Source organism: Coregonus lavaretus (genome assembly GCF_964263955.1).
Source record: "Coregonus lavaretus genome assembly, contig: HAP1_SCAFFOLD_773, whole genome shotgun sequence".
In the NCBI taxonomy this organism is placed as follows: Eukaryota; Metazoa; Chordata; class Actinopteri; order Salmoniformes; family Salmonidae; genus Coregonus; species Coregonus lavaretus.
The window spans coordinates 105,001-131,216 of NW_028164837.1; the positions used below are offsets into that span (position 1 = coordinate 105,001).

The 26,216-nt window shown below is 46.3% G+C and overlaps 1 protein-coding gene across 2 annotated transcripts in view; it reads left to right on the forward strand.

Annotated features, from left to right (window-relative positions):
• Nucleotides 1-20,220, forward strand: part of LOC311115081 (serine/threonine-protein kinase B-raf-like) — a 56,348-nt gene extending 36,128 nt beyond the window's left edge. For both annotated transcript variants that reach the window (XM_084190290.1, XM_084190291.1), the window contains 9 exons: nt 2,443-2,579; nt 4,794-4,996; nt 5,785-5,961; nt 13,373-13,419; nt 13,837-13,955; nt 14,502-14,633; nt 15,109-15,243; nt 16,741-16,891; nt 18,602-20,220. In XM_084190290.1, the coding sequence (XP_084046416.1) occupies nt 2,443-2,579; nt 4,794-4,996; nt 5,785-5,961; nt 13,373-13,419; nt 13,837-13,955; nt 14,502-14,633; nt 15,109-15,243; nt 16,741-16,891; nt 18,602-18,624 (1,124 nt within the window). In that variant the 3' untranslated portion in view covers nt 18,625-20,220. The remainder of the gene's footprint in view (nt 1-2,442; nt 2,580-4,793; nt 4,997-5,784; nt 5,962-13,372; nt 13,420-13,836; nt 13,956-14,501; nt 14,634-15,108; nt 15,244-16,740; nt 16,892-18,601) is intronic.
• Nucleotides 20,221-26,216: the final 5,996 nt, after the last annotated feature.

The following is a 26,216-nucleotide window of genomic DNA, read 5'->3' on the forward strand; positions in this document are numbered from 1 at the left end:
TCTACGGTTGTGGCTGGATGGACAATTAACATAGCAGGTTAGGAGAATTAGGTTAAGGGTTAGGAAAAGGGTTAGGCTTAGGTAAAATGTAGAAGCCATCAGTTCTAAGAAACCATCAGTGTCACCACACCTCCACCTCCAATCACCACCAGGACGCAACACCTCACAGGCTTCCCTCAACCCTCCTGTTCTCTGAAACCCAGTCTATGGCCCAATCCCAAATAGACCCCAGGACCCTATGCCAAGGGTCCCCAATTACATTCAGCCGTGGGACGATTTTTCCTTGAGCTGATGGTAAGGGGGCGCCGGAACATGGTTATAAATCATTTGTACACTGCAAATTGACCGCAAGAATCCCAAACAGATATAATATTTGAGAAAAACTGAATAATTTCAAACCTTGATTACATTGGGATATACGATCACATATCCCTCTATATTTATGCATTGGAATACTTGGGACAGATTTCCGAAATTAAATCACGTTGAGCTCATTTTCTGGTGATTTTAGTCTTTTGTCCAAGAATGAAAATTATAGATAAAAATAATACAAAATATTTTTGCTCTGAACATTTTGGGGCCAAATAAAATCACCGCGGGCCGCTTATAGGGGAACCCTGCCCTGTGATTGACCCCTAGACCCTACGCCCTATGATTGACCCCTAGACCCTACGCCCTGTGATTGACCCCTAGACCCTATGATTGACCCCTAGACCCTACGCCCTATGATTGACCCCTAGACCCTACGCCCTATGATTGACCCCTAGACCCTACGCCCTATGATTGACCCCTACGCCCTATGATTGACCCCTAGACCCTGTGATTGACCCCTAGACCCTGTGATTGACCCCTAGACCCTGTGATTGACCCCTAGACCCTACGCCCTATGATTGACCCCTAGACCCTACGCCCTATGATTGACCCCTAGACCCTACGCCCTATGATTGACCCCTAGACCCTATACCCTATGATTGACCCCTAGACCCTACGCCCTGTGACCCCTAGACCCTAGACCCTGTGATTGACCCCTAGACCCTACGCCCTATGATTGACCCCTAGACCCTACGCCCTATGATTGACCCCTAGACCATACGCCCTGTGATTGACCCCTAGACCCTACGCCCTATGATTGACCCCTAGACCCTACGCCCTATGATTGACCCCTAGACCCTACGCCCTATGATTGACCCCTAGACCCTACGCCCTATGATTGACCCCTAGACCCTACGCCCTATGATTGACCCCTAGACCCTACGCCCTGTGATTGACCCCTAGACCCTACGCCCTATGATTGACCCCTAGACCCTACGCCCTGTGATTGACCCCTAGACCCTACGCCCTATGATTGACCCCTAGACCCTACGCCCTGTGATTGACCCCTAGACCCTATGATTGACCCCTAGACCCTACGCCCTGTGATTGACCCCTAGACCCTAGACCCTGTGATTGACCCCTAGACCCTACGCCCTATGATTGACCCCTAGACCCTACGCCCTGTGATTGACCCCTAGACCCTACGCCCTATGATTGACCCCTAGACCCTACGCCCTATGATTGACCCCTAGACCCTACGCCCTATGATTGACCCCTAGACCCTACGCCCTATGATTGACCCTACGCCCTATGATTGACCCCTAGACCCTACGCCCTATGATTGACCCCTAGACCCTACGCCCTATGATTGACCCCTAGACCCTACGCCCTATGATTGACCCCTAGACCCTACGCCCTGTGATTGACCCCTAGACCCTACGCCCTGTGATTGACCCCTAGACCCTATGATTGACCCCTAGACCCTACGCCCTATGATTGACCCCTAGACCCTACGCCCTATGATTGACCCCTAGACCCTACGCCCTATGATTGACCCCTAGACCCTATGATTGACCCCTAGACCCTACGCCCTATGATTGACCCCTAGACCCTACGCCCTATGATTGACCCCTAGACCCTATGATTGACCCCTAGACCCTATACCCTATGATTGACCCCTACGCCCTATGATTGACCCCATGCACTTGTGGAGATCTGATATATTTTTGACAGGTGGAAGCAATATGGTAATAGTTCCAGCCTGTCCTCTGATTGGCTAGGTGGAAGTTTCACTATTTTGTTTTAGATCCATCAAATAATCTCATGGGGTCTAGGGGTCGATCCCAGGGCATAGGGTCTAGGGGTCAATTTGGGATTGGGTTTATCCCTTCTCTCTTTCACTCAAACCCTGGCGGCCTCTTCCTCCTCTTCCTCTTCCTCATCATCTTCCTCCTCTTCATCCTCTTCTTCCTCCTCTTCCTCTTCTTCCTCTTCTTCCTCTTCCTCCTCTTCCTCCGCTTCCTCCTGCCTTCTGTTTGTCCTCTGTTTCTTCTCATCCTCATCTTTCTGTTTTTTTTTTGTTTTCCTCCCCCCCCTCTAACCCCCTCCCTCCCCCTCCTCCTCCAATAGGGTCGACCGCAGGGCTGTCGGCCACGCCCCCGGCCTCGCTGCCTGGCTCACTGACCAATGTGAAGGCTCCTCAGAAGTCTCCGTGTCCACAGAGAGAGAGGAAGTCCTCGTCCTCGTCTGACGACCGCAATAAGATGGTGAGACATGTTAGATATCTCTGTTACAAACACCTTCTTAGAGCTGACTGGTTTATAAGTAAGCAATAAGATGGTGAGACATGTTAGATATCTCTGTTACAAACACCTTCTTAGAGCTGACTGGTTTATAAGTAAGCAATAAGATGGTGAGACATGTTAGATATCTCTGTTACAAACACCTTCTTAGAGCTGACTGGTTTATAAGTAAGCAATAAGATGGTGAGACATGTTAGATATCTCTGTTACAAACACCTTCTTAGAGCTGACTGGTTTATAAGTAAGCAATAAGATGGTGAGACATGTTAGATATCTCTGTTACAAACACCTTCTTAGAGCTGACTGGTTTATAAGTAAGCAATAAGATGGTGAGACATGTTAGATATCTCTGTTACAAACACCTTCTTAGAGCTGAGTTGTCTATCACAAAGCAGGATCAATAAGTTTACAATAAGATGGAGATGCCAAACAATGACTATAGGAGTTGGCAAGACGGCTAGAAATAACCAGGTATTTACTTGGAAAAAGACACAGGAGTTGGCGAGACGGCTAGAAATAACCAGGTATTTACTTGGAAAAAGACACAGGAGTTGGCGAGACGGCTAGAAGTGACCAGGTATTTACTTGGAAAAAGACACAGGAGTTGGCAAGACAGCTAGAAATAACCAGGTATTTACTTGGAAAAAGACACAGGAGTTGGCGAGACAGCTAGAAATAAGCAGGTATTTACTTGGAAAAAGACACAGGAGTTGGCGAGACGGCTAGAAATAACCAGGTATTTACTTGGAAAAAGACACAGGAGTTGGCGAGACAGCTAGAAATAACCAGGTATTTACTTGGAAAAAGACACAGGAGTTGGCGAGACGGCTAGAAATAACCAGGTATTTACTTGGAAAAAGACACAGGAGTTGGCGAGACGGCTAGAAGTGACCAGGTATTTACTTGGAAAAAGACACAGGAGTTGGCGAGACGGCTAGAAATAACCAGGTATTTACTTGGAAAAAGACACAGGAGTTGGCGAGACGGCTAGAAATAACCAGGTATTTACTTGGAAAAAGACACAGGAGTTGGCGAGACGGCTAGAAATAACCAGGTATTTACTTGGAAAAAGACACAGGAGTTGGCGAGACGGCTAGAAGTGACCAGGTATTTACTTGGAAAAAGACACAGGAGTTGGCGAGACGGCTAGAAATAACCAGGTATTTACTTGGAAAAAGACACAGGAGTTGGCGAGACGGCTAGAAATAAGCAGGTATTTACTTGGAAAAAGACACAGGAGTTGGCGAGACGGCTAGAAATAACCAGGTATTTACTTGGAAAAAGACACAGGAGTTGGCGAGACGGCTAGAAATAACCAGGTATTTACTTGGAAAAAGACACAGGAGTTGGCGAGACGGCTAGAAATAACCAGGTATTTACTTGGAAAAAGACACAGGAGTTGGCGAGACAGCTAGAAATAAGCAGGTATTTACTTGGAAAAAGACACAGGAGTTGGCGAGACGGCTAGAAATAACCAGGTATTTACATGGAAAAAGACACAGGAGTTGGCGAGACGGCTAGAAATAACCAGGTATTTACATGGAAAAAGACACAGGAGTTGGCAAGACAGCTAGAAATAACCAGGTATTTACATGGAAAAAGACACAGGAGTTGGCAAGAGAGCTAGAAATAACCAGGTATTTACTTGGAAAAAGACGCAGGAGTTGGCGAGACGGCTAGAAATAACCAGGTATTTACTTGGAAAAAGACACAGGAGTTGGCGAGACGGCTAGAAATAAGCAGGTATTTACATGGAAAAAGACACAGGAGTTGGCAAGAGAGCTAGAAATAACCAGGTATTTACTTGGAAAAAGACGCAGGAGTTGGCGAGACGGCTAGAAATAACCAGGTATTTACTTGGAAAAAGACACAGGAGTTGGCGAGACGGCTAGAAATAACCTGGTATTTACATGGAAAAAGACACAGGAGTTGGCAAGACAGCTAGAAATAACCAGGTATTTACATGGAAAAAGACACAGGAGTTGGCAAGAGAGCTAGAAATAACCAGGTATTTACTTGGAAAAAGAGCTAGTAAAACACTAACACAATAGTGTGGTGAAATGCACAGAGCCTTCACCGTGCGCTGCCACTTTAAGACTGCACCGGCTCTGTTGTTGTAGAGCAGGAAGTAGAGTTATCTTCCGTGTGTGTGTGTGTGTGTGTCCCCCCCCCCCGTAGAAAACCCTGGGCAGACGGGACTCTAGCGATGACTGGGAGATCCCAGAAGGTCAGATCACCCTGGGTCAGAGGATAGGATCTGGATCCTTTGGAACCGTCTTCAAGGGCAAGTGGCACGGTGACGTGGCGGTGAAGATGTTGAACGTTACAGCTCCCAACCCACAGCAGCTACAGGCCTTTAAGAACGAAGTGGGAGTCCTTCGGTAAGACACATTAACGGACCACTAGTTGTAGGATAACTCAGTTTTTACTGCTGACGTTTAGGTAATAAACTGCTACCTTCCAGGTCTTATGTGTGTTGGGATATATAACCAACAAGTATAGTGTAAACATGGCTTCTGTTCTGTCGTGAAATAACATGGCTTCTGTTCTGTCGTGAAATAACATTGCTTCTGTTCTGTCGTGAAATAACATGGCTTCTGTTCTGTCGTGAAATAACATGGCTTCTGTTCTGTCGTGAAATAACATGGCTTCTGTTCTGTCGTGAAATAACATGGCTTCTGTTCTGTCGTGAAATAACATGGCTTCTGTTCTGTCGTGAAATAACATGGCTTCTGTTCTGTCGTGAAATAGCATGGCTTCTGTTCTGTCGTGAAATAGCATGGCTTCTGTTCTGTCGTGAAATAGCATGGCTTCTGTTCTGTCGTGAAATAGCATGGCTTCTGTTCTGTCGTGAAATAGCATGGCTTCTGTTCTGTCGTGAAATAGCATGGCTTCTGTTCTGTCGTGAAATAGCATGGCTTCTGTTCTGTCGTGAAATAGCATGGCTTCTGTTCTGTCGTGAAATAGCATGGCTTCTGTTCTGTCGTGAAATAGCATGGCTTCTGTTCTGTCGTGAAATAGCATGGCTTCTGTTCTGTCGTGAAATAGCATGGCTTCTGTTCTGTCGTGAAATAGCATGGCTTCTGTTCTGTCGTGAAATAACATGCTGGGTGAACAGACGAAAGCTCCATTCTCAGTGCTGTTGATTTCCCCCTCTGCTCCCTAACAGGAAGACGCGTCACGTCAACATCCTGCTGTTCATGGGCTACACCACCAAGCCTCAGCTAGCCATCGTGACCCAGTGGTGTGAAGGCTCCTCCCTTTACCACCATCTACACATCATAGAGACCAAGTTTGAGATGATCAAACTGATAGACATCGCCCGGCAGACCGCACAGGGCATGGAGTGAGTCCATCTACAACAACACTGGATGGCGGCGTCCCAAATGGCACCCTATAGTCACAAACATAGGGCTTTAGGTTGGGACATCTGGGACACAGACACTGGCTCACACGCTCGTCCACTACCACATGATTCTCCTACTCGCCTCCTTTCTATTGTCTGTCTTGATAAGGTGTTGATGTGCTCAGCCTCTGGCCAACACTACACAGCAGATAGAGCTGCATTTTAAATGAGCCAACCTCTGGCCAACACTACACAGCAGATGGAGCTGCATTTTAAATGAGCCAACCTCTGGCCAACACTACACAGCAGATAGAGCTGCATTTTAAATGAGTCAGCCTCTGGCCAACACTACACAGCAGATGGAGCTGCATTTTAAATGAGCCAACCTCTGGCCAACACTACACAGCAGATAGAGATGCATTTTAAATGAGCCAACCTCTGGCCAACACTACACAGCAGATGGAGCTGCATTTTAAATGAGCCAACCTCTGGCCAACACTACACAGCAGATAGAGATGCATTTTAAATGAGTCAGCCTCTGGCCAACACTACACAGCAGATAGAGCTGCATTTTAAATGAGCCAGCCTCTGGCCAACACTACACAGCAGATAGAGCTGCATTTTAAATGAGCCAACCTCTGGCCAACACTACACAGCAGATAGAGCTGCATTTTAAATGAGCCAGCCTCTGAACTACTGTAGGTACCTGCAGAACTCTGCTACAGTGGAGGTTAGGAGAGTCTTAACCAGTGGAGGTTAGGAGAGTCTTAACATGGACAGACTGGTAACAGTGGAGGTTAGGAGAGTCTTAACGTGGACAGACTGGTAACAGTGGAGGTTAGGAGAGTCTTAACATGGACAGACTGGTAACAGTGGAGGTTAGGAGAGTCTTAACATGGACAGACTGGTAACAGTGGAGGTTAGGAGAGTCTTAACGTGGACAGACTGGTAACAGTGGAGGTTAGGAGAGTCTTAACATGGACAGACTGGTAACAGTGGAGGTTAGGAGAGTCTTAACATGGACAGACTGGTAACAGTGGAGGTTAGGAGAGTCTTAACATGGACAGACTGGTTCAGTGGAGGTTAGGAGAGTCTTAACCAGTGGAGGTTAGGAGAGTCTTAACATGGACAGACTGGTTCAGTGGAGGTTAGGAGAGTCTTAACATGGACAGACTGGTAACAGTGGAGGTTAGGAGAGTCTTAACATGGACAGACTGGTAACAGTGGAGGTTAGGAGAGTCTTAACATGGACAGACTGGTAACAGTGGAGGTTAGGAGAGTCTTAACATGGACAGACTGGTAACAGTGGAGGTTAGGAGAGTCTTAACATGGACAGACTGGTAACAGTGGAGGTTAGGAGAGTCTTAACATGGACAGACTGGTAACAGTGGAGGTTAGGAGAGTCTTAACATGGACAGACTGGTTCAGTGGAGGTTAGGAGAGTCTTAACCAGTGGAGGTTAGGAGAGTCTTAACATGGACAGACTGGTTCAGTGGAGGTTAGGAGAGTCTTAACATGGACAGACTGGTAACAGTGGAGGTTAGGAGAGTCTTAACATGGACAGACTGGTAACAGTGGAGGTTAGGAGAGTCTTAACATGGACAGACTGGTAACAGTGGAGGTTAGGAGAGTCTTAACATGGACAGACTGGTAACAGTGGAGGTTAGGAGAGTCTTAACATGGACAGACTGGTAACAGTGGAGGTTAGGAGAGTCTTAACATGGACAGACTGGTTCAGTGGAGGTTAGGAGAGTCTTAACCAGTGGAGGTTAGGAGAGTCTTAACATGGACAGACTGGTTCAGTGGAGGTTAGGAGAGTCTTAACATGGACAGACTGGTAACAGTGGAGGTTAGGAGAGTCTTAACATGGACAGACTGGTAACAGTGGAGGTTAGGAGAGTCTTAACATGGACAGACTGGTAACAGTGGAGGTTAGGAGAGTCTTAACATGGACAGACTGGTAACAGTGGAGGTTAGGAGAGTCTTAACATGGACAGACTGGTAACAGTGGAGGTTAGGAGAGTCTTAACATGGACAGACTGGTAACAGTGGAGGTTAGGAGAGTCTTAACGTGGACAGACTGGTTCAGTGGAGGTTAGGAGAGTCTTAACGTGGACAGACTGGTTCAGTGGAGGTTAGGAGAGTCTTAACATGGACAGACTGGTTCAGTGGAGGTTAGGAGAGTCTTAACATGGACAGACTGGTAACAGTGGAGGTTAGGAGAGTCTTAACATGGACAGACTGGTAACAGTGGAGGTTAGGAGAGTCTTAACGTGGACAGACTGGTAACAGTGGAGGTTAGGAGAGTCTTAACATGGACAGACTGGTAACAGTGGAGGTTAGGAGAGTCTTAACATGGACAGACTGGTAACAGTGGAGGTTAGGAGAGTCTTAACATGGACAGACTGGTAACAGTGGAGGTTAGGAGAGTCTTAACGTGGACAGACTGGTTCAGTGGAGGTTAGGAGAGTCTTAACATGGACAGACTGGTTCAGTGGAGGTTAGGAGAGTCTTAACGTGGACAGACTGGTAACAGTGGAGGTTAGGAGAGTCTTAACATGGACAGACTGGTTCAGTGGAGGTTAGGAGAGTCTTAACCAGTGGAGGTTAGGAGAGTCTTAACATGGACAGACTGGTTCAGTGGAGGTTAGGAGAGTCTTAACATGGACAGACTGGTAACAGTGGAGGTTAGGAGAGTCTTAACATGGACAGACTGGTAACAGTGGAGGTTAGGAGAGTCTTAACATGGACAGGCTGGTAACAGTGGAGGTTAGGAGAGTCTTAACATGGACAGACTGGTAACAGTGGAGGTTAGGAGAGTCTTAACATGGACAGACTGGTAACAGTGGAGGTTAGGAGAGTCTTAACATGGACAGACTGGTAACAGTGGAGGTTAGGAGAGTCTTAACGTGGACAGACTGGTTCAGTGGAGGTTAGGAGAGTCTTAACATGGACAGACTGGTAACAGTGGAGGTTAGGAGAGTCTTAACATGGACAGACTGGTAACAGTGGAGGTTAGGAGAGTCTTAACGTGGACAGACTGGTTCAGTGGAGGTTAGGAGAGTCTTAACATGGACAGACTGGTACAGTGGAGGTTAGGAGAGTCTTAACATGGACAGACTGCTACAGTGGAGGTTAGGAGAGTCTTAACGTGGACAGACTGGTAACAGTGGAGGTTAGGAGAGTCTTAACATGGACAGACTGGTAACAGTGGAGGTTAGGAGAGTCTTAACGTGGACAGACTGGTAACAGTGGAGGTTAGGAGAGTCTTAACATGGACAGACTGGTAACAGTGGAGGTTAGGAGAGTCTTAACATGGACAGACTGGTAACAGTGGAGGTTAGGAGAGTCTTAACGTGGACAGACTGGTAACAGTAGAGGTTAGGAGAGTCTTAACGTGGACAGACTGGTTCAGTGGAGGTTAGGAGAGTCTTAACATGGACAGACTGGTAACAGTGGAGGTTAGGAGAGTCTTAACATGGACAGACTGGTAACAGTGGAGGTTAGGAGAGTCTTAACATGGACAGACTGGTAACAGTGGAGGTTAGGAGAGTCTTAACGTGGACAGACTGGTAACAGTAGAGGTTAGGAGAGTCTTAACGTGGACAGACTGGTAACAGTGGAGGTTAGGAGAGTCTTAACATGGACAGACTGGTAACAGTGGAGGTTAGGAGAGTCTTAACATGGACAGACTGGTAACAGTGGAGGTTAGGAGAGTCTTAACATGGACAGACTGGTAACAGTGGAGGTTAGGAGAGTCTTAACATGGACAGACTGGTAACAGTGGAGGTTAGGAGAGTCTTAACATGGACAGACTGGTAACAGTGGAGGTTAGGAGAGTCTTAACATGGACAGACTGGTAACAGTGGAGGTTAGGAGAGTCTTAACATGGACAGACTGGTTCAGTGGAGGTTAGGAGAGTCTTAACGTGGACAGACTGGTAACAGTGGAGGTTAGGAGAGTCTTAACATGGACAGACTGGTAACAGTGGAGGTTAGGAGAGTCTTAACGTGGACAGACTGGTAACAGTGGAGGTTAGGAGAGTCTTAACGTGGACAGACTGGTAACAGTGGAGGTTAGGAGAGTCTTAACATGGACAGACTGGTTCAGTGGAGGTTAGGAGAGTCTTAACGTGGACAGACTGGTAACAGTGGAGGTTAGGAGAGTCTTAACATGGACAGACTGGTAACAGTGGAGGTTAGGAGAGTCTTAACATGGACAGACTGGTAAGTGGAGGTTAGGAGAGTCTTAACATGGACAGACTGGTAACAGTGGAGGTTAGGAGAGTCTTAACATGGACAGACTGGTAAGTGGAGGTTAGGAGAGTCTTAACATGGACAGACTGGTAACAGTGGAGGTTAGGAGAGTCTTAACATGGACAGACTGGTAACAGTGGAGGTTAGGAGAGTCTTAACATGGACAGACTGGTACAGTGGAGGTTAGGAGAGTCTTAACGTGGACAGACTGGTACAGTGGAGGTTAGGAGAGTCTTAACATGGACAGACTGGTTCAGTGGAGGTTAGGAGAGTCTTAACGTGGACAGACTGCTACAGTGGAGGTTAGGAGAGTCTTAACATGGACAGACTCGTAACAGTGGAGGTTAGGAGAGTCTTAACATGGACAGACTGGTAACAGTGGAGGTTAGGAGAGTCTTAACATGGACAGACTGCTACAGTGGAGGTTAGGAGAGTCTTAACATGGACAGACTGGTAACAGTGGAGGTTAGGAGAGTCTTAACGTGGACAGACTGGTGACAGTGGAGGTTAGGAGAGTCTTAACATGGACAGACTGGTTCAGTGGAGGTTAGGAGAGTCTTAACATGGACAGACTGGTAACAGTGGAGGTTAGGAGAGTCTTAACATGGACAGACTGGTAACAGTGGAGGTTAGGAGAGTCTTAACATGGACAGACTGGTAACAGTGGAGGTTAGGAGAGTCTTAACATGGACAGACTGGTAACAGTGGAGGTTAGGAGAGTCTTAACATGGACAGACTGGTAACAGTGGAGGTTAGGAGAGTCTTAACGTGGACAGACTGGTGACAGTGGAGGTTAGGAGAGTCTTAACGTGGACAGACTGGTAACAGTGGAGGTTAGGAGAGTCTTAACATGGACAGACTGGTAACAGTGGAGGTTAGGAGAGTCTTAACATGGACAGACTGGTAACAGTGGAGGTTAGGAGAGTCGTTACATGGACAGACTGGTAACAGTGGAGGTTAGGAGAGTCTTAACATGGACAGACTGGTAACAGTGGAGGTTAGGAGAGTCTTAACGTGGACAGACTGGTAACAGTGGAGGTTAGGAGAGTCTTAACATGGACAGACTGGTAACAGTGGAGGTTAGGAGAGTCTTAACATGGACAGACTGGTAACAGTGGAGGTTAGGAGAGTCTTAACATGGACAGACTGGTAACAGTGGAGGTTAGGAGAGTCTTAACGTGGACAGACTGGTAACAGTGGAGGTTAGGAGAGTCTTAACGTGGACAGACTGGTTCAGTGGAGGTTAGGAGAGTCTTAACATGGACAGACTGGTACAGTGGAGGTTAGGAGAGTCTTAACATGGACAGACTGGTAACAGTGGAGGTTAGGAGAGTCTTAACGTGGACAGACTGGTAACAGTGGAGGTTAGGAGAGTCTTAACATGGACAGACTGGTAACAGTGGAGGTTAGGAGAGTCTTAACATGGACAGACTGGTAACAGTGGAGGTTAGGAGAGTCTTAACATGGACAGACTGGTTCAGTGGAGGTTAGGAGAGTCTTAATGTGGACAGACTGGTAACAGTGGAGGTTAGGAGAGTCTTAACATGGACATACTGGTAACAGTGGAGGTTAGGAGAGTCTTAACATGGACAGACTGGTTCAGTGGAGGTTAGGAGAGTCTTAACATGGACAGACTGGTAACAGTGGAGGTTAGGAGAGTCTTAACGTGGACAGACTGGTAACAGTGGAGGTTAGGAGAGTCTTAACATGGACAGACTGGTAACAGTGGAGGTTAGGAGAGTCTTAACATGGACAGACTGGTAACAGTGGAGGTTAGGAGAGTCTTAACGTGGACAGACTGGTAACAGTGGAGGTTAGGAGAGTCTTAACGTGGACAGACTGGTTCAGTGGAGGTTAGGAGAGTCTTAACATGGACAGACTGGTTCAGTGGAGGTTAGGAGAGTCTTAACGTGGACAGACTGGTAACAGTGGAGGTTAGGAGAGTCTTAACGTGGACAGACTGGTAACAGTGGAGGTTAGGAGAGTCTTAACATGGACAGACTGGTTCAGTGGAGGTTAGGAGAGTCTTAACATGGACAGACTGGTAACAGTGGAGGTTAGGAGAGTCTTAACATGGACAGACTGGTAACAGTGGAGGTTAGGAGAGTCTTAACGTGGACAGACTGGTTCAGTGGAGGTTAGGAGAGTCTTAACATGGACAGACTGGTTCAGTGGAGGTTAGGAGAGTCTTAACATGGACAGACTGGTACAGTGGAGGTTAGGAGAGTCTTAACATGGACAGACTGGTAACAGTGGAGGTTAGGAGAGTCTTAACATGGACAGACTGCTACAGTGGAGGTTAGGAGAGTCTTAACATGGACAGACTGGTAACAGTGGAGGTTAGGAGAGTCTTAACGTGGACAGACTGGTAACAGTGGAGGTTAGGAGAGTCTTAACGTGGACAGACTGGTAACAGTGGAGGTTAGGAGAGTCTTAACATGGACAGACTGGTTCAGTGGAGGTTAGGAGAGTCTTAACATGGACAGACTGGTAACAGTGGAGGTTAGGAGAGTCTTAACATGGACAGACTGGTTCAGTGGAGGTTAGGAGAGTCTTAACATGGACAGACTGGTAACAGTGGAGGTTAGGAGAGTCTTAACATGGACAGACTGGTAACAGTGGAGGTTAGGAGAGTCTTAACGTGGACAGACTGGTAACAGTGGAGGTTAGGAGAGTCTTAACATGGACAGACTGGTAACAGTGGAGGTTAGGAGAGTCTTAACATGGACAGACTGGTAACAGTGGAGGTTAGGAGAGTCTTAACATGGACAGACTGGTAACAGTGGAGGTTAGGAGAGTCTTAACATGGACAGACTGGTTCAGTGGAGGTTAGGAGAGTCTTAACATGGACAGACTGGTTCAGTGGAGGTTAGGAGAGTCTTAACATGGACAGACTGGTAACAGTGGAGGTTAGAAGAGTCTTAACGTGGACAGACTGGTAACAGTGGAGGTTAGGAGAGTCTTAACGTGGACAGACTGGTAACAGTGGAGGTTAGGAGAGTCTTAACATGGACAGACTGCTAACAGTGGAGGTTAGGAGAGTCTTAACATGGACAGACTGGTTCAGTGGAGGTTAGGAGAGCGTAATAATGTCTATTGTACCCAGTGTTATTGATTACTAACTAACCTGGGATTGTTGTGGTTTTCTTCCATAGTTACCTGCACGCCAAATCCATCATCCATAGAGACCTGAAGAGCAACAGTATCCTCTCTGACCTCTGACCTTTCACCTGTTCCAACAATCCTTTCACAGTCCGGCTGACCTTTTTTGACCCATTTTATAAAGGCGAAGTGGTCATAATCACCTCTCTCTGCTGTGTCACCTAAACGAAAGCCATCGATGGGAAATAGTATTGTGTTCAGATCTGTTTTTACATTTGAGTCATTTAGCAGGACACTGTTATCCACAGCAACTTCCAGTACGTTTCTCTTCAGGGAACTAGGTAGGACGAAGACTAGACAAGTGGAAGAAAAGGCGACGGTGTTAGTTGTTGTTGGCATGGACAGCCACCAGCAGGTACCTCCATGGTTCCCTGTTTTTTAAAGCTGTTCAGTCTTACAGGAGTCTCCCAAACAGAGCTCCCTTTTGCGTTGTTTTCCTTAACCCCTCCCCTCCCAGACATCTTCCTCCACGAGGACCTGACCGTGAAGATCGGAGACTTCGGCCTGGCCACTGTGAAGTCACGCTGGAGCGGCTCCCACCAGTTCGAACAGCTCTCTGGCTCCATCTTGTGGATGGTGAGTGACACTGCAGGGAGAAAGAGGAGAACCTGAAAATAGAGGAAAACGTCAAGCGGGAGAGAATTCAATCTACGTTATTCTTCATTATTAGAGCTGATCTGAAAGGATCAGATATGAGTTGTTTTTAGGAACACAGTCAATAAATGCGTCGGTCTAATGTGACATGAGCTCGGACACAATTAGTCACCCTCTTCTGGCCTCCATCTACAAACTCATTGGAGGAGAGGGTCTGAAGGGCGGGACCTCAGATCTTGTCCTCCAATGCGGTTTGAGAGGGAGGTGTGAGGATGGAAAGACTGAAGGACAATACTTTTGAGACCCAGTGTGCAGGGTTGGTTTGGGGTCAATTCCATTTACATTCCAGTCAATTCTGAAAGTAAAACCAAATTCCAATTCCAAAATGTTCCTCATTTTGAAAAGCATTGAAGAGAATTGGAACGTCGGTGTACTTCCTGAATTGACTGGAATTGAGCCCCAACCCTGCCAGTGTGGCTTGTATATCTGGTGGTCTGTGTGACTCTGCTGCCCCCTGTCTGCCTGTAGGCCCCAGAAGTGATCCGCTTGCAGGATAAGAACCCATACAGCTTCCAGTCTGACGTTTACGCCTTCGGGATAGTTCTCTATGAGCTGATGTCCGGGGCTCTGCCCTACTCCAACATCAATAACAGAGATCAGGTAGATATCAATACTGTTATATACATCTAGAATATACATTTATAATGTTCTCTATGAGCTGATGTCCGGGGCTCTGCCCTACTCCAACATCAATAACAGAGATCAGGTAGATATCAATACTGTTATATACATCTAGAATATACATTTATAATGTTCTCTATGAGCTGATGTCTTGGGGCTCTGCCCTACTCCAACATCAATAACAGAGATCAGGTAGATATCAATACTGTTATATACATCTAGAATATACATTTATAATGTTCTCTATGAGCTGATGTCTTGGGGCTCTGCCCTACTCCAACATCAATAACAGAGATCAGGTAGATATCAATACTGTTATATACATCTAGAATATACATTTATAATGTTCTCTATGAGCTGATGTCTTGGGGCTCTGCCCCTCCTGAGCAAGGTGTTCTATACCTGTCTCCTACCCATAACCTCTGACCTCTAACCCTCCACCTCTCTCCTGTAGATAATCTTCATGGTGGGTCGGGGCTACCTGTCTCCTGACCTCAGTAAGGTGCGCTCCAACTGTCCTAAAGCCATGAGGAGGCTGATGGCTGACTGTATGAAGAAGAAGAGGGAGGAACGACCCCTATTCCCTCAGGTAACTATAGAAACGACCCCTATTCCCTCAGGTAACTATAGAAACGACCCCTATTCCCTCAGGTAACTATAGAAACAACCCCTATTCCCTCAGGTAACTATAGAAACAACCCCTATTCCCTCAGGTAACTATAGAAACAACCCCTATTCCCTCAGGTAACTATAGAAACAACCCCTATTCCCTCAGGTAACTATAGAAACAACCCTTATTCCCTCAGGTAACTATAGAAACGACCCCTATTCCCTCAGGTAACTATAGAAACGACCCCTATTCCCTCAGGTAACTATAGAAACAACCCCTATTCCCTCAGGTAACTATAGAAACAACCCCTATTCCCTCAGGTAACTATAGAAACGACCCCTATTCCCTCAGGTAACTATAGAAACGACCCCTATTCCCTCAGGTAACTATAGAAACGACCCCTATTCCCTCAGGTATCTATAGAAACAACCCCTATTCCTTCACGTATCTATAGAAACAACCCCTATTCCCTCAGGTAACTATAGAAACGACCCCTATTCCCTCAGGTAACTATAGAAACGACCCCTATTCCCTCAGGTATCTATAGAAACGACCCCTATTCCCTCAGGTATCTATAGAAACAACCCCTATTCCCTCAGGTAACTATAGAAACAACCCCTATTCCCTCAGGTAACTATAGAAACAACCCCTATTCCCTCAGGTAACTATAGAAACAACCCCTATTCCCTCAGGTAACTATAGAAACAACCCCTATTCCCTCAGGTATCTATAGAAACAACCCCTATTCCCTCAGGTAACTATAGAAACAACCCCTATTCCCTCAGGTAACTATAGAAACAACCCCTATTCCCTCAGGTAACTATAGAAACAACCCCTATTCCCTCAGGTATCTATAGAAACAACCCCTATTCCCTCAGGTATCTATAGAAACGACCCCTATTCCCTCAGGTAACTATAGAGACCACTTCACTATAAATGCCAGGGGCTGAGCTGAATGTTTTAAAATGACCAAGATATCCACCTCACTAGAAGGATCTTCCTGCTGATGTGGTTAAGGCTGGTAGCCAGTGTAGGGACTGAGCCATTCCTGCTGATGTGGTTAAGGCTGGTAGCCAGTGTAGGGACTGAGCCATTCCTGCTGATGTGGTTAAGGCTGGTAGCCAGCGTAGGGACTGAGCCATTCCTGCTGATGTGGTTAAGGCTGGTAGCCAGCGTAGGGACCGAGCCTTTGAGTTGTTTTACTTGGATGGATGAAGGATAATGTGTTAGTTCCACCACTAGGTGGCCTCAGAGCATTAGAAATAAAAGCACACTAACATCTCACTGTGTTAAAAGCTGCTGTAAAGCCCAGCTGAGGTTCTGCTGGTAGCCTGAAGCTAAGATTCTCTGACTTACTTGTCCCTATTTGAGACGAGTGATTCGAGATAGGTGATTGGCTAGTGGTGACCTACTAACCTCCTGTGTTTCTCCTGATTTGTTGGTGGTGACCTTTAACCTCTGACCTCCTCTTGTCAGATCCTGGCGTCCATTGAGCTGCTGGCGCGTTCTTTACCCAAGATCCACCGCTCCGCTTCGGAACCCTCACTGAACCGAGCCGGGTTCCAGACGGAGGACTTCAGCCTGTACGCCTGTGCATCCCCCAAAACCCCGATACAGGGGGGATACGGTAAGGGGCCACACACACACACACACACACACACACACACACACGCCTGTGCATCCCCCAAAACCCCGATACAGGGGGGATACGGTGAGGGGCCACACACACACACACACACACACACACACACTGGGGGTCACTGCCATTTGAAATATGCTCACATAACTATTGGCCTTTTAAAAGAATAGATAGGATTGTAACACAGACGCAATAAATAAGGATCATTTAGCACATCAGAAGAGAAATGTACTGCTCTCTCTCCTCTCCCTTCCAAACTGATCATCTCCCTCCTCTCCCTTCCAAACTGATCATCTCTCTCCTCTCCCTTCCAAACTGATCATCTCTCTCCTCTCCCTTCCAAACTGATCATCTCTCTCCTCTCCCTTCCAAACTGATCATCTCTCTCCTCTCCCTTCCAAACTGATCATCTCTCTCCTCTCCCTTCCAAACTGATCATCTCTCTCCTCTCCCTTCCAAACTGATCATCTCTCTCCTCTCCCTTCCAAACTGATCATCTCTCTCCTCTCCCTTCCAAACTGATCATCTCCCTCCTCTCCCTTCCAAACTGATCATCTCTCTCCTCTCCCTTCCAAACTGATCATCTCGCTCCTCTCCCTTCCAAACTGATCATCTCTCTCCTCTCCCTTCCAAACTGATCATCTCGCTCCTCTCCCTTCCAAACTGATCATCTCGCTCCTCTCCCTTCCAAACTGATCATCTCGCTCCTCTCCCTTCCAAACTGATCATCTCTCTCCTCTCCCTTCCAAACTGATCATCTCGCTCCTCTCCCTTCCAAACTGATCATCTCGCTCCTCTCCCTTCCAAACTGATCATCTCTCTCCTCTCCCTTCCAAACTGATCATCTCTCTCCTCTCCCTTCCAAACTGATCATCTCTCTCCTCTCCCTTCCAAACTGATCATCTCTCTCCCTTCCAAACTGATCATCTCTCTCCTCTCCCTTCCAAACTGATCATCTCTCTCCTCTCCCTTCCAAACTGATCATCTCTCTCCTCTCCCTTCCAAACTGATCATCTCTCTCCTCTCCCTTCCAAACTGATCATCTCTCTCCTCTCCCTTCCAAACTGATCATCTCTCTCCTCTCCCTTCCAAACTGATCATCTCTCTCATCTCCCTTCCAAACTGATCATCTCTCTCCTCTCCCTTCCAAACTGATCATCTCTCTCCTCTCCCTTCCAAACTGATCATCTCCCTCCTCTCCCTTCCAAACTGATCATCTCTCTCCTCTCCCTTCCAAACTGATCATCTCTCTCCTCTCCCTTCCAAACTGATCATCTCTCTCCTCTCCCTTCCAAACTGATCATCTCTCTCCTCTCCCTTCCAAACTGATCATCTCTCTCCTCTCCCTTCCAAACTGATCATCTCTCTCCTCTCCCTTCCAAACTGATCATCTCTCTCATCTCCCTTCCAAACTGATCTCTCTCCTCTCCCTTCCAAACTGATCATCTCTCTCCTCTCCCTTCCAAACTGATCATCTCCCTCCTCTCCCTTCCAAACTGATCATCTCTCTCCTCTCCCTTCCAAACTGATCATCTCTCTCCTCTCCCTTCCAAACTGATCATCTCTCTCCTCTCCCTTCCAAACTGATCATCTCTCTCCTCTCCCTTCCAAACTGATCATCTCTCTCCTCTCCCTTCCAAACTGATCATCTCCCTCCTCTACCTTCCAAACTGATCATCTCCCTCCTCTCCATTCCAGGGGAGTTTTCAGCATTTAAATAAGACGCTGATCCAGATTCCACCAGTCAGCCAGTCCATCCCTCGTCACTCTTCAACCAGTCTTGTGTTCCTGCGGTGGATTACTTCATCCATTAACCAAAAAACAAACATACTAGTCTCAAAGAACGTCAGTTTTCTTCTTTCAACACCTGAAGACAGACGGACAGACAGACAGACGGCCTCTTCCTCTCTCCGCCCCACGCCGCGGGAGTTCTAAAGATTATACCATCTCCGCTGGGGAATCACCACATCGAAAAACTCAACTACAAAATCTGTTTTTAAACAGGAAAACTTGAATAACACATAACAGGATAAACAAATGAAGAAATACTAAAGAAATCTAAACCAAACCAGAGGAAGAAGGGAATACTGCAAAAGGAGAGAACAGCACGTCTTGAAGGACTGGTGGAGAGATGGAGGACGAGGAGGACAACGGTTGAGAACACAAGGACAGGATGGGGGTTAGGGGTCAAGAGAGGTCAGGGTTCAGAGGTCGATGGTTTGGACAGCACACGCCTCGTCACGCCCCTTCCCTGACGAAGGGGGCGGAGCTACAGGCACAGGAAACCACACTTTGACCAATGTCAACAAGTAGCAGCCTCCCTCTCTCTGGCTGCTCATTGGTTGCCTGAGATGGAGGGGCCAGGTCTAAGCCAATCCCTGATAAGCTGGAGGTCATGGGATGGAGTCGACCCTGTGGGAAGATGACTTGAAAGATTAATTTATTTTAAAAAATGTCCCAGTTTGTTTTTGGATTTTAAGGATATGGGAGTGAATGCTGTTGTTCTGAGCTCTTTTTTTTTTTATTATATTTTTTGACGAGATCGTTGATGTTTTTACAATCACGACAAAGCATTCCGACTTGGTGATAGGCCACACATGAATACATTCGACTCAAGCTTCACTGAAAGGACAGAAATTCTGAGAATTACCCTCAGCTCTCTCAGATCTGTCCATTTGGAGTGAAGGATGCTTTTCCACATTTTGCCAGACTCCTGGATCTTGCCTTGTCATTTGCCTCTGCAAAACTCCATGTTAACCCCTGTTTGGATCATTGATAGCCTACAGTTACTTGCGAAAGTATTCAACCCCCCTTGACATTTTTCCTATTTTGTTGCCTTACAACTTGGAATTAAAATTGATTTTTGGGGGGTTTGTATAATTTGATTTACACAACATGCCTACCACTTTGAAGATGCAAAATATTTTTGATTGTGAAACAAACAAGAAATAAGACAAAAAAACAACTTGAGCGTGCATAACTATTCACCCCCCCCCAAAAAAAAAAAATGTCAATACTTTGTAGAGCCACCTTTTGCAGCAATTATAGCTGCAAGTCTCTTGGGGTATGTCTCTATAAGCTTGGCACATCTAGCCACTGGGATTTTTGCCCATTCTTCAAGGCAAAACTGCTCCAGCTCCTTCAAGTTGGTTGGGTTCCGCTGGTGTACAGCAATCTTTAAGTCATACAACAGTTTCTCAATAGGATTGAGGTCTGGCCTTTGACTAGGCCATTCCAAGACATTTAAATGTTTCCCCTTAAACCACAACGTGTTGCTTTAGCAGTATACTTAGGGTCATTGTCCTGCTGGAAGGTGAACCTCCTTCCCTTTCTCAAATCTCTGGAAGACTGAAACAGGTTTCCCTCAAGAATTTCCCTGTATTTAGCGCCATCCATCATTCCTTCAATTCTGACCAGTTTCCCAATCCCTGCCGATGAAAAACATCCCCACAGCATGATGCTGCCACCACCATGCTTCACTGTGGGGATGGTGTTCTCGGGGTGATGAGAGGTGTTGGGTTTGCGCCAGACATAGCGTTTTCCTTGATGGCCAAAAAGCTCAATTTTGGTGTCATCTGACCAGAGTACCTTCTTCCATATGTTTGGGGAGTCTACCACATGCCTTTTGGTGAACACCAAACGTGTTTGCTTATTTTTTTTCTTTAAGCAATGGCTTTTTTCTGGCCACTCTTCCGTAAAGCCCAGCTCTGTGGAGTGTACGGCTTAAAGTGGTCCTATGGACAGATACTCCAATATCCGCTGTGGAGCTTTGCAGCTCCTTCAGGGTTATCTTTGGTCTCTTTGTTGCCTCTCTGATTAATGCCCTCCTTGCCTGGTCCGTGAGTTTTGGTGGGCGGCCCTCTCTTGGCAGGTTTGTTGTGGTGCCATATTCTTTCCATTTTTTATAATGGATTTAATGGTGCTCCGTGGGATGTTCAAAGTTTCTGATATTTTTTAATAACCCAACCCTGATCTGTACTTCTCCACCACTTTGTCCCTGACCTGTTTGGAGAGCTCCTTGGTCTTCATGGTGCTGCTTGCTTGGTGGTGCCCCTTGCTTAGCGGTGTTGCAGACTCTGGGGCCTTTCAGAACAGGTGTATATATACTGAGATCATGTGACAGATCATGTGACACTTAGATTTCACACAGGTGGACTTTATTTAACTAATTATGTGACTTCTGAAGGTAATTGGTTTCACCAGATCTTATTCAGGGGCTTCATAGCAAAGGGGGTGAATACATATGCACACACCACTTCTCCATGATTTATTTTTTAGAAGTTCTTTTTTTTAAATTTTACTTCACCAATTTGGACTATCCAATTAAATGACAGGTTGTAATGCAACAAAATAGGAAAAACGGCAAGGGGGAGGAATACTTTTGCAAGGCACTGTATGTGGAGTTGCCAAAAGAAAGCTAACATCCGGTTTTCAGGGATACAGTATGTTCAACTTAACTTCCGTTTTCCCTGAAAAAACAGAAGTGGGAACTCCGCTCCGGCGTCTTTCCACGCCTGCTACGTTAGGATCACGGATAACCGTTTAAATCAGCTGAGGACTGTTGTTGGAAGGGGATAGCACATTTTTGTTTTTATGAACAGGTTTGTTAGAAAGAAACTGTGAATCTGAGATGGCTGCCAGTGCCTCTTTTTTAGACTGGTGTTTTGACTTGATGTTTGAAAAAAAAAAAGCCTGATCACAATCATCTGTTACGGAGTCTACAGGGGGGTGCGGAAGGAGGAGAATCTCTCCGACAGACATCCACACGTTTCACCGTTATTTTTGGAAGGGGAAGTTTTCTAGTGCGTTTTTGTACAAGGAAGGATGAAACTACAAGAAGACCATACAATGCCACTCCCTCTAGCTGAAGGTCCTGGCCAGAGTAGAGTCTGAAGGGAGGAAGTTCAGGGCTGCGTCCCAATATTCCCGGTCAAAAGTACATGGGGGGGAAATAGGGTGCCATTTTTTTAGTCTATATGTTGGATAGCAGCTGCTATAGTCTGTGGTTTACATTGCATTGTGCTGTTAAGAGTCTGTCTGCTCTCCTTCTGAGACGCTGCTTCTCTCAGCTTGGCTACCTTCACCGAACACTATCCAGTCAAACCCCCCCCCCCCCCCCCCACATCTCTGATTCTGTTGGTGATAACTATCTGGTCAGTGCATGTGATAGTCTCATTGGTAGGTTTTCTCTTCTTGTCGTGGACTTTGATATTGCACTCCGCTATTATCACAGATAGAGGGAGAAGAAGCTCAACTCACCTGTTGCACCTGTGAACAAGATGGCTGCCGTCACCTACCTTTTGAAAGACTAGTGTGTGATTTTAATAGATGTAATTTTTTGGGGGGGGGGGGGTAGGGTAAAGTTGCCCCTGGACGGTGATATTGGGTCACTTTTGCATTTCCCTCACCATTGGTTAAGGTTATGGTTTAGATCTGTACCTAGGGGACGCTTCTCTCTCTCTCTGATAACGCCTGTCCTTTCTATAATCATGCAGCTGGATTTGTCCATCCAGTGTGTGGAGGGTCGGAGGAGCTGTTTGACTTACCTTTTTGTTAATGTTGTTTGCCTTTTTTATTTTGTTGACAGGCAGGCCTGCAAATATTGACTAATTTGTGAATTACATTTGATTAATTGTCTTTTATTGAGCGTTGGGAGAGCGCAGTTTTTTTTTTTTAAGCCATCTGTCTTGTTTTTACTGATTGTGTCTTTTTGTCTCACTTTTGTGGGCGATGGATCGAAGAAGCAAATAAATGATGTCACAACATGAATTTTGAGTTGACGACGTAACACCCCAAACTCAATTTCCAAATGCATCGTGTTACATCTTTAGGGAGACGGTTTATTAAATCAACAGTTTTATGTTCTGCTGGGGGAAAGCCAAAGGGTGTGTTAGACAGCCCGCGTCCCCAAACGGTTCCCTAGTCCCTTTGTTATGGTGCTCTGGTCTAAAGTAGTGTGCCATAAAGGAATAGGGTTCTATTTGGGACGCGGCCATGGCCGTCACATGAAGAATTAAAGACTTGAGAGAAATGGCCTCTACGAACCTCTGAGCGGATATGGCTGGTTTCTCAGCTAATAGAAGAACTTTCAATGGAGAATCTCTCATTTTACATTTTAGTAGTTCAGGACTGTGCTTCAACTGTGTCCGGGAAACTGGCCCATAGATTAGGCCCAGGAGAGCAAATATAATACTAGAGATTGATGCCAGAATGTAGATTTGCTGCCATGAGATGTATAGTGTAATGTATTTTTTCTGAGCGACAGATGTAAATGTGTTTTAAATGGTCATGGTTTCCTTTCTACTGGGCCATTCTCTTCAGTTCACTGTTACACAACCCAAGATATGACCCCGGGGAACTAACAGCAGAAAGGATTCACTGTTACACAACCCAAGATATGACCCCGGGGAACTAACAGCAGAAAGGATTCACTGTTACACAACCCAAGATATGACCCCTGAGGAACTAACCGCAGAAAATAGTTGTTAAGTGCTCTATTTATTTTAGATTGACAGCATCCTAAATTGCACCCTATCCCCATTATAGTGCCCTCCTTTGACCAGTGCCCATAGGGGCACTATAATGGGGGATAGGGTGCCATTTGGGAGGCATGCAGCCATGTTCTTTTGTTTTCTATGATATATGCTGTTGCAGCAAAAGGTGGATGTCTTCGGTCCATCAAAACTATGGGACTCTGCTGACAACCTCTCTTATCGTCCCATATTTGTGTTGCCTGTAATGGTTTACTTCAATTAGTATTACTTTACTGTAACACCTATCCTTTTCGCTGTTCCTTTTATTTTCTGTAACCCCCCCCCCCCCCGCCGCTCCCCATCTGTCCTTGCCTGCACCTTTAAACCTACGTATTCCACAAACCACGTCCGACTGAAGACCTTCATCCTTCTGGGAGACGATTGTTGTCACCTGTAAATAGCTGTATAAAGGAGACACTGGCCGTTTTGACAGGAGGCATGGCGACTCAACGTGGAATGAGATATATATAAAATGTTTAAAATGAAGAAAATAAAGGACTGAAAAGACATTTTGATAGAAGACGTTCTGAGAAAATGTGCTGTGTAAAAAAAATAAAAATAAAAAATATTTAAGAACTGTATTATATAAAAAGATGAAAGAGCTTAATGTATTTGTTGTGAATATGAGAAATGGATATATTAAAGTGCATGAAAACGGTTATTTGTGTGTGTGTGATCTTTAGTGAGAATGTGATGGCTATTCAGTCATCATTTCGCATCATTCTCAAAAGGGAGGGGTGGGGGATCTACTAAGCTAACATGGAGTTGTTTTAAGACACAGCCCCATGCAACAAAAAAAAACATATCTCTATTTTAAACTGACGGATTTTGATGGGGATTTACTTCAAATCAAATCCAATTTTATTTGTCACATGCGCCGAATACAACAGGTGTTAACCAACATTGCAGTTTTAAGAAAATAGAGTTAAGAAAATATTTACTAAATATACTAAAGTAAAATAAGTAACACAATCAAATAATAATGAGGCTATATTCAGGGGGGACCGGTACCAAGTCAATGTGCGGGGGAACAGGTTAGTCTAGGTAATTTGTACATGTAGGTAGGGGTAAAGTGACTATGCATAGATAATAAACAGCAAGTAGCAGCAGTGTAAATACAAAAGGGGGGGGGGGGGGTCAATGCAAATAGTCCGGGTGGCCATTTGATTAATTGTTCAGCAGTCTTATGGCTTGAGGGTAGAAGCTGATAAGGAGCCTTTTGGACCTAGACTTGGCGCTCCGGTTCCGCTTGCCGTGTGGTAGCAGAGAGAACAGTCTATGACTTGGGTGACTGGAGCAATTTTTTGGGCCTTCCTCTGACACCGCCTGGTATAGAGGTCCTGGATGGCAGGAAGCTTGGCCCCAGTGATGTACTGGGCCGTACGCAATACCCTCTGTAGCGCCTTACGGTCGGATGCCGAGCAGTTGCCATACCAGGCGGTGATGCAACCGGTCAGGATGCTCTCGATGGTGCCGCTGTAGAACCTTTTGAGGATCTGGGGAACCATGCCAAATCGTTTCAGTCTCCTGAGGGGGAATAGGCGTTGTTGTGCCCTCTTCACGACTGCCTTGGTGAGTTTGGACCATGATAGTTTGTTAGTGATGTGGACACCAAGGAACTTGAAGCTCTCGACCCACTCCACTACAGCCCTGTCGATGTGAATGGGAGCATGTTCGGCCCTACTTTTCCTGTAGTCCACGATCAGCTCCTTTGTCTTGCTCACGTTGAGGGAGAGGTTGTTGACAGGCCGTGAGGAAGTCCAGAATCCAGTTGCAGAGGGAAGTGTTTAGTCCCAGGGTCCTTAGATTAGTGATGAGCTTTGTGGGCACTATGGTGTTGAACACTGAGCTGTAGTGAACAGCATTCTCACAAAGGTGTTCCTTTTGTCTAAGTGGGAATGGACAGTGTGGAGTGCAGTTGAGATTGCATCATCTGTGGATCTGTTAGGGTGGTATGCGAATTGGAGTGGGTCTAGGGTTTCCGGGATGATGGTGTTGATGTGAGCCATGACCAGCCTTTCAAAGCACTTCATGGTTAACGATGTGAGTGCTACGTGGCGGTAGTCATTTAGGCAGGTTACCTTCGCTTGGGCACAGGGACTATGGTGGTCTGCTTGAAACATGTAGGTATTACAGACTCAGTCAGGGACATGTTGAAAATGTCAGTGAAGACACTGGCCAGTTGGTCCACGCATGTTCTGAGTACACGTCCTGGTAATCCGTCTGGCCCAGCGGCCTTGTGAATGTTGACCTGTTTAAAGGTCTTGCTCACAATGGCTACAGAGAGCGTGATCACACAGTCATCCGGAACATCTGGTGCGCTCATGCATGCTTCAGTGTTGCTTGCCTCGAAGCAAGCATAAAAGGCATTTAGCTCGTCTGGTAGGCTCGCGTCACTGGGCAGCTCGCGGCTGGGTTTCCCTTTGTAGTCCGTAGTAGTTTGCAAGCCCTGCCACATCCGACGAGCGTCAGAGCCGGTGTAGTAGGATTCAATCAGTCCTGGATTGACGCTTTGCCTGTTTGATGGTTCGTTTTAGGGCATAGTGGGATTTCTTATAAGCATCAGGATTAGTGTCCCGCTCCTTGAAAGAGACAGACAGAGGGGTTAACTGAACGTGTCCCTCAGAGAGCAGAGCCTGTCACTGAGAGACAGACAGAGGGGTTAACTGAACGTGTCCCTCAGAGAGCAGAGCCTGTCACTGAGAGACAGACAGAGGGGTTAACTGAACGTGTCCCTCAGAGAGCAGAGCCTGTCACTGAGAGACAGACAGAGGGGTTAA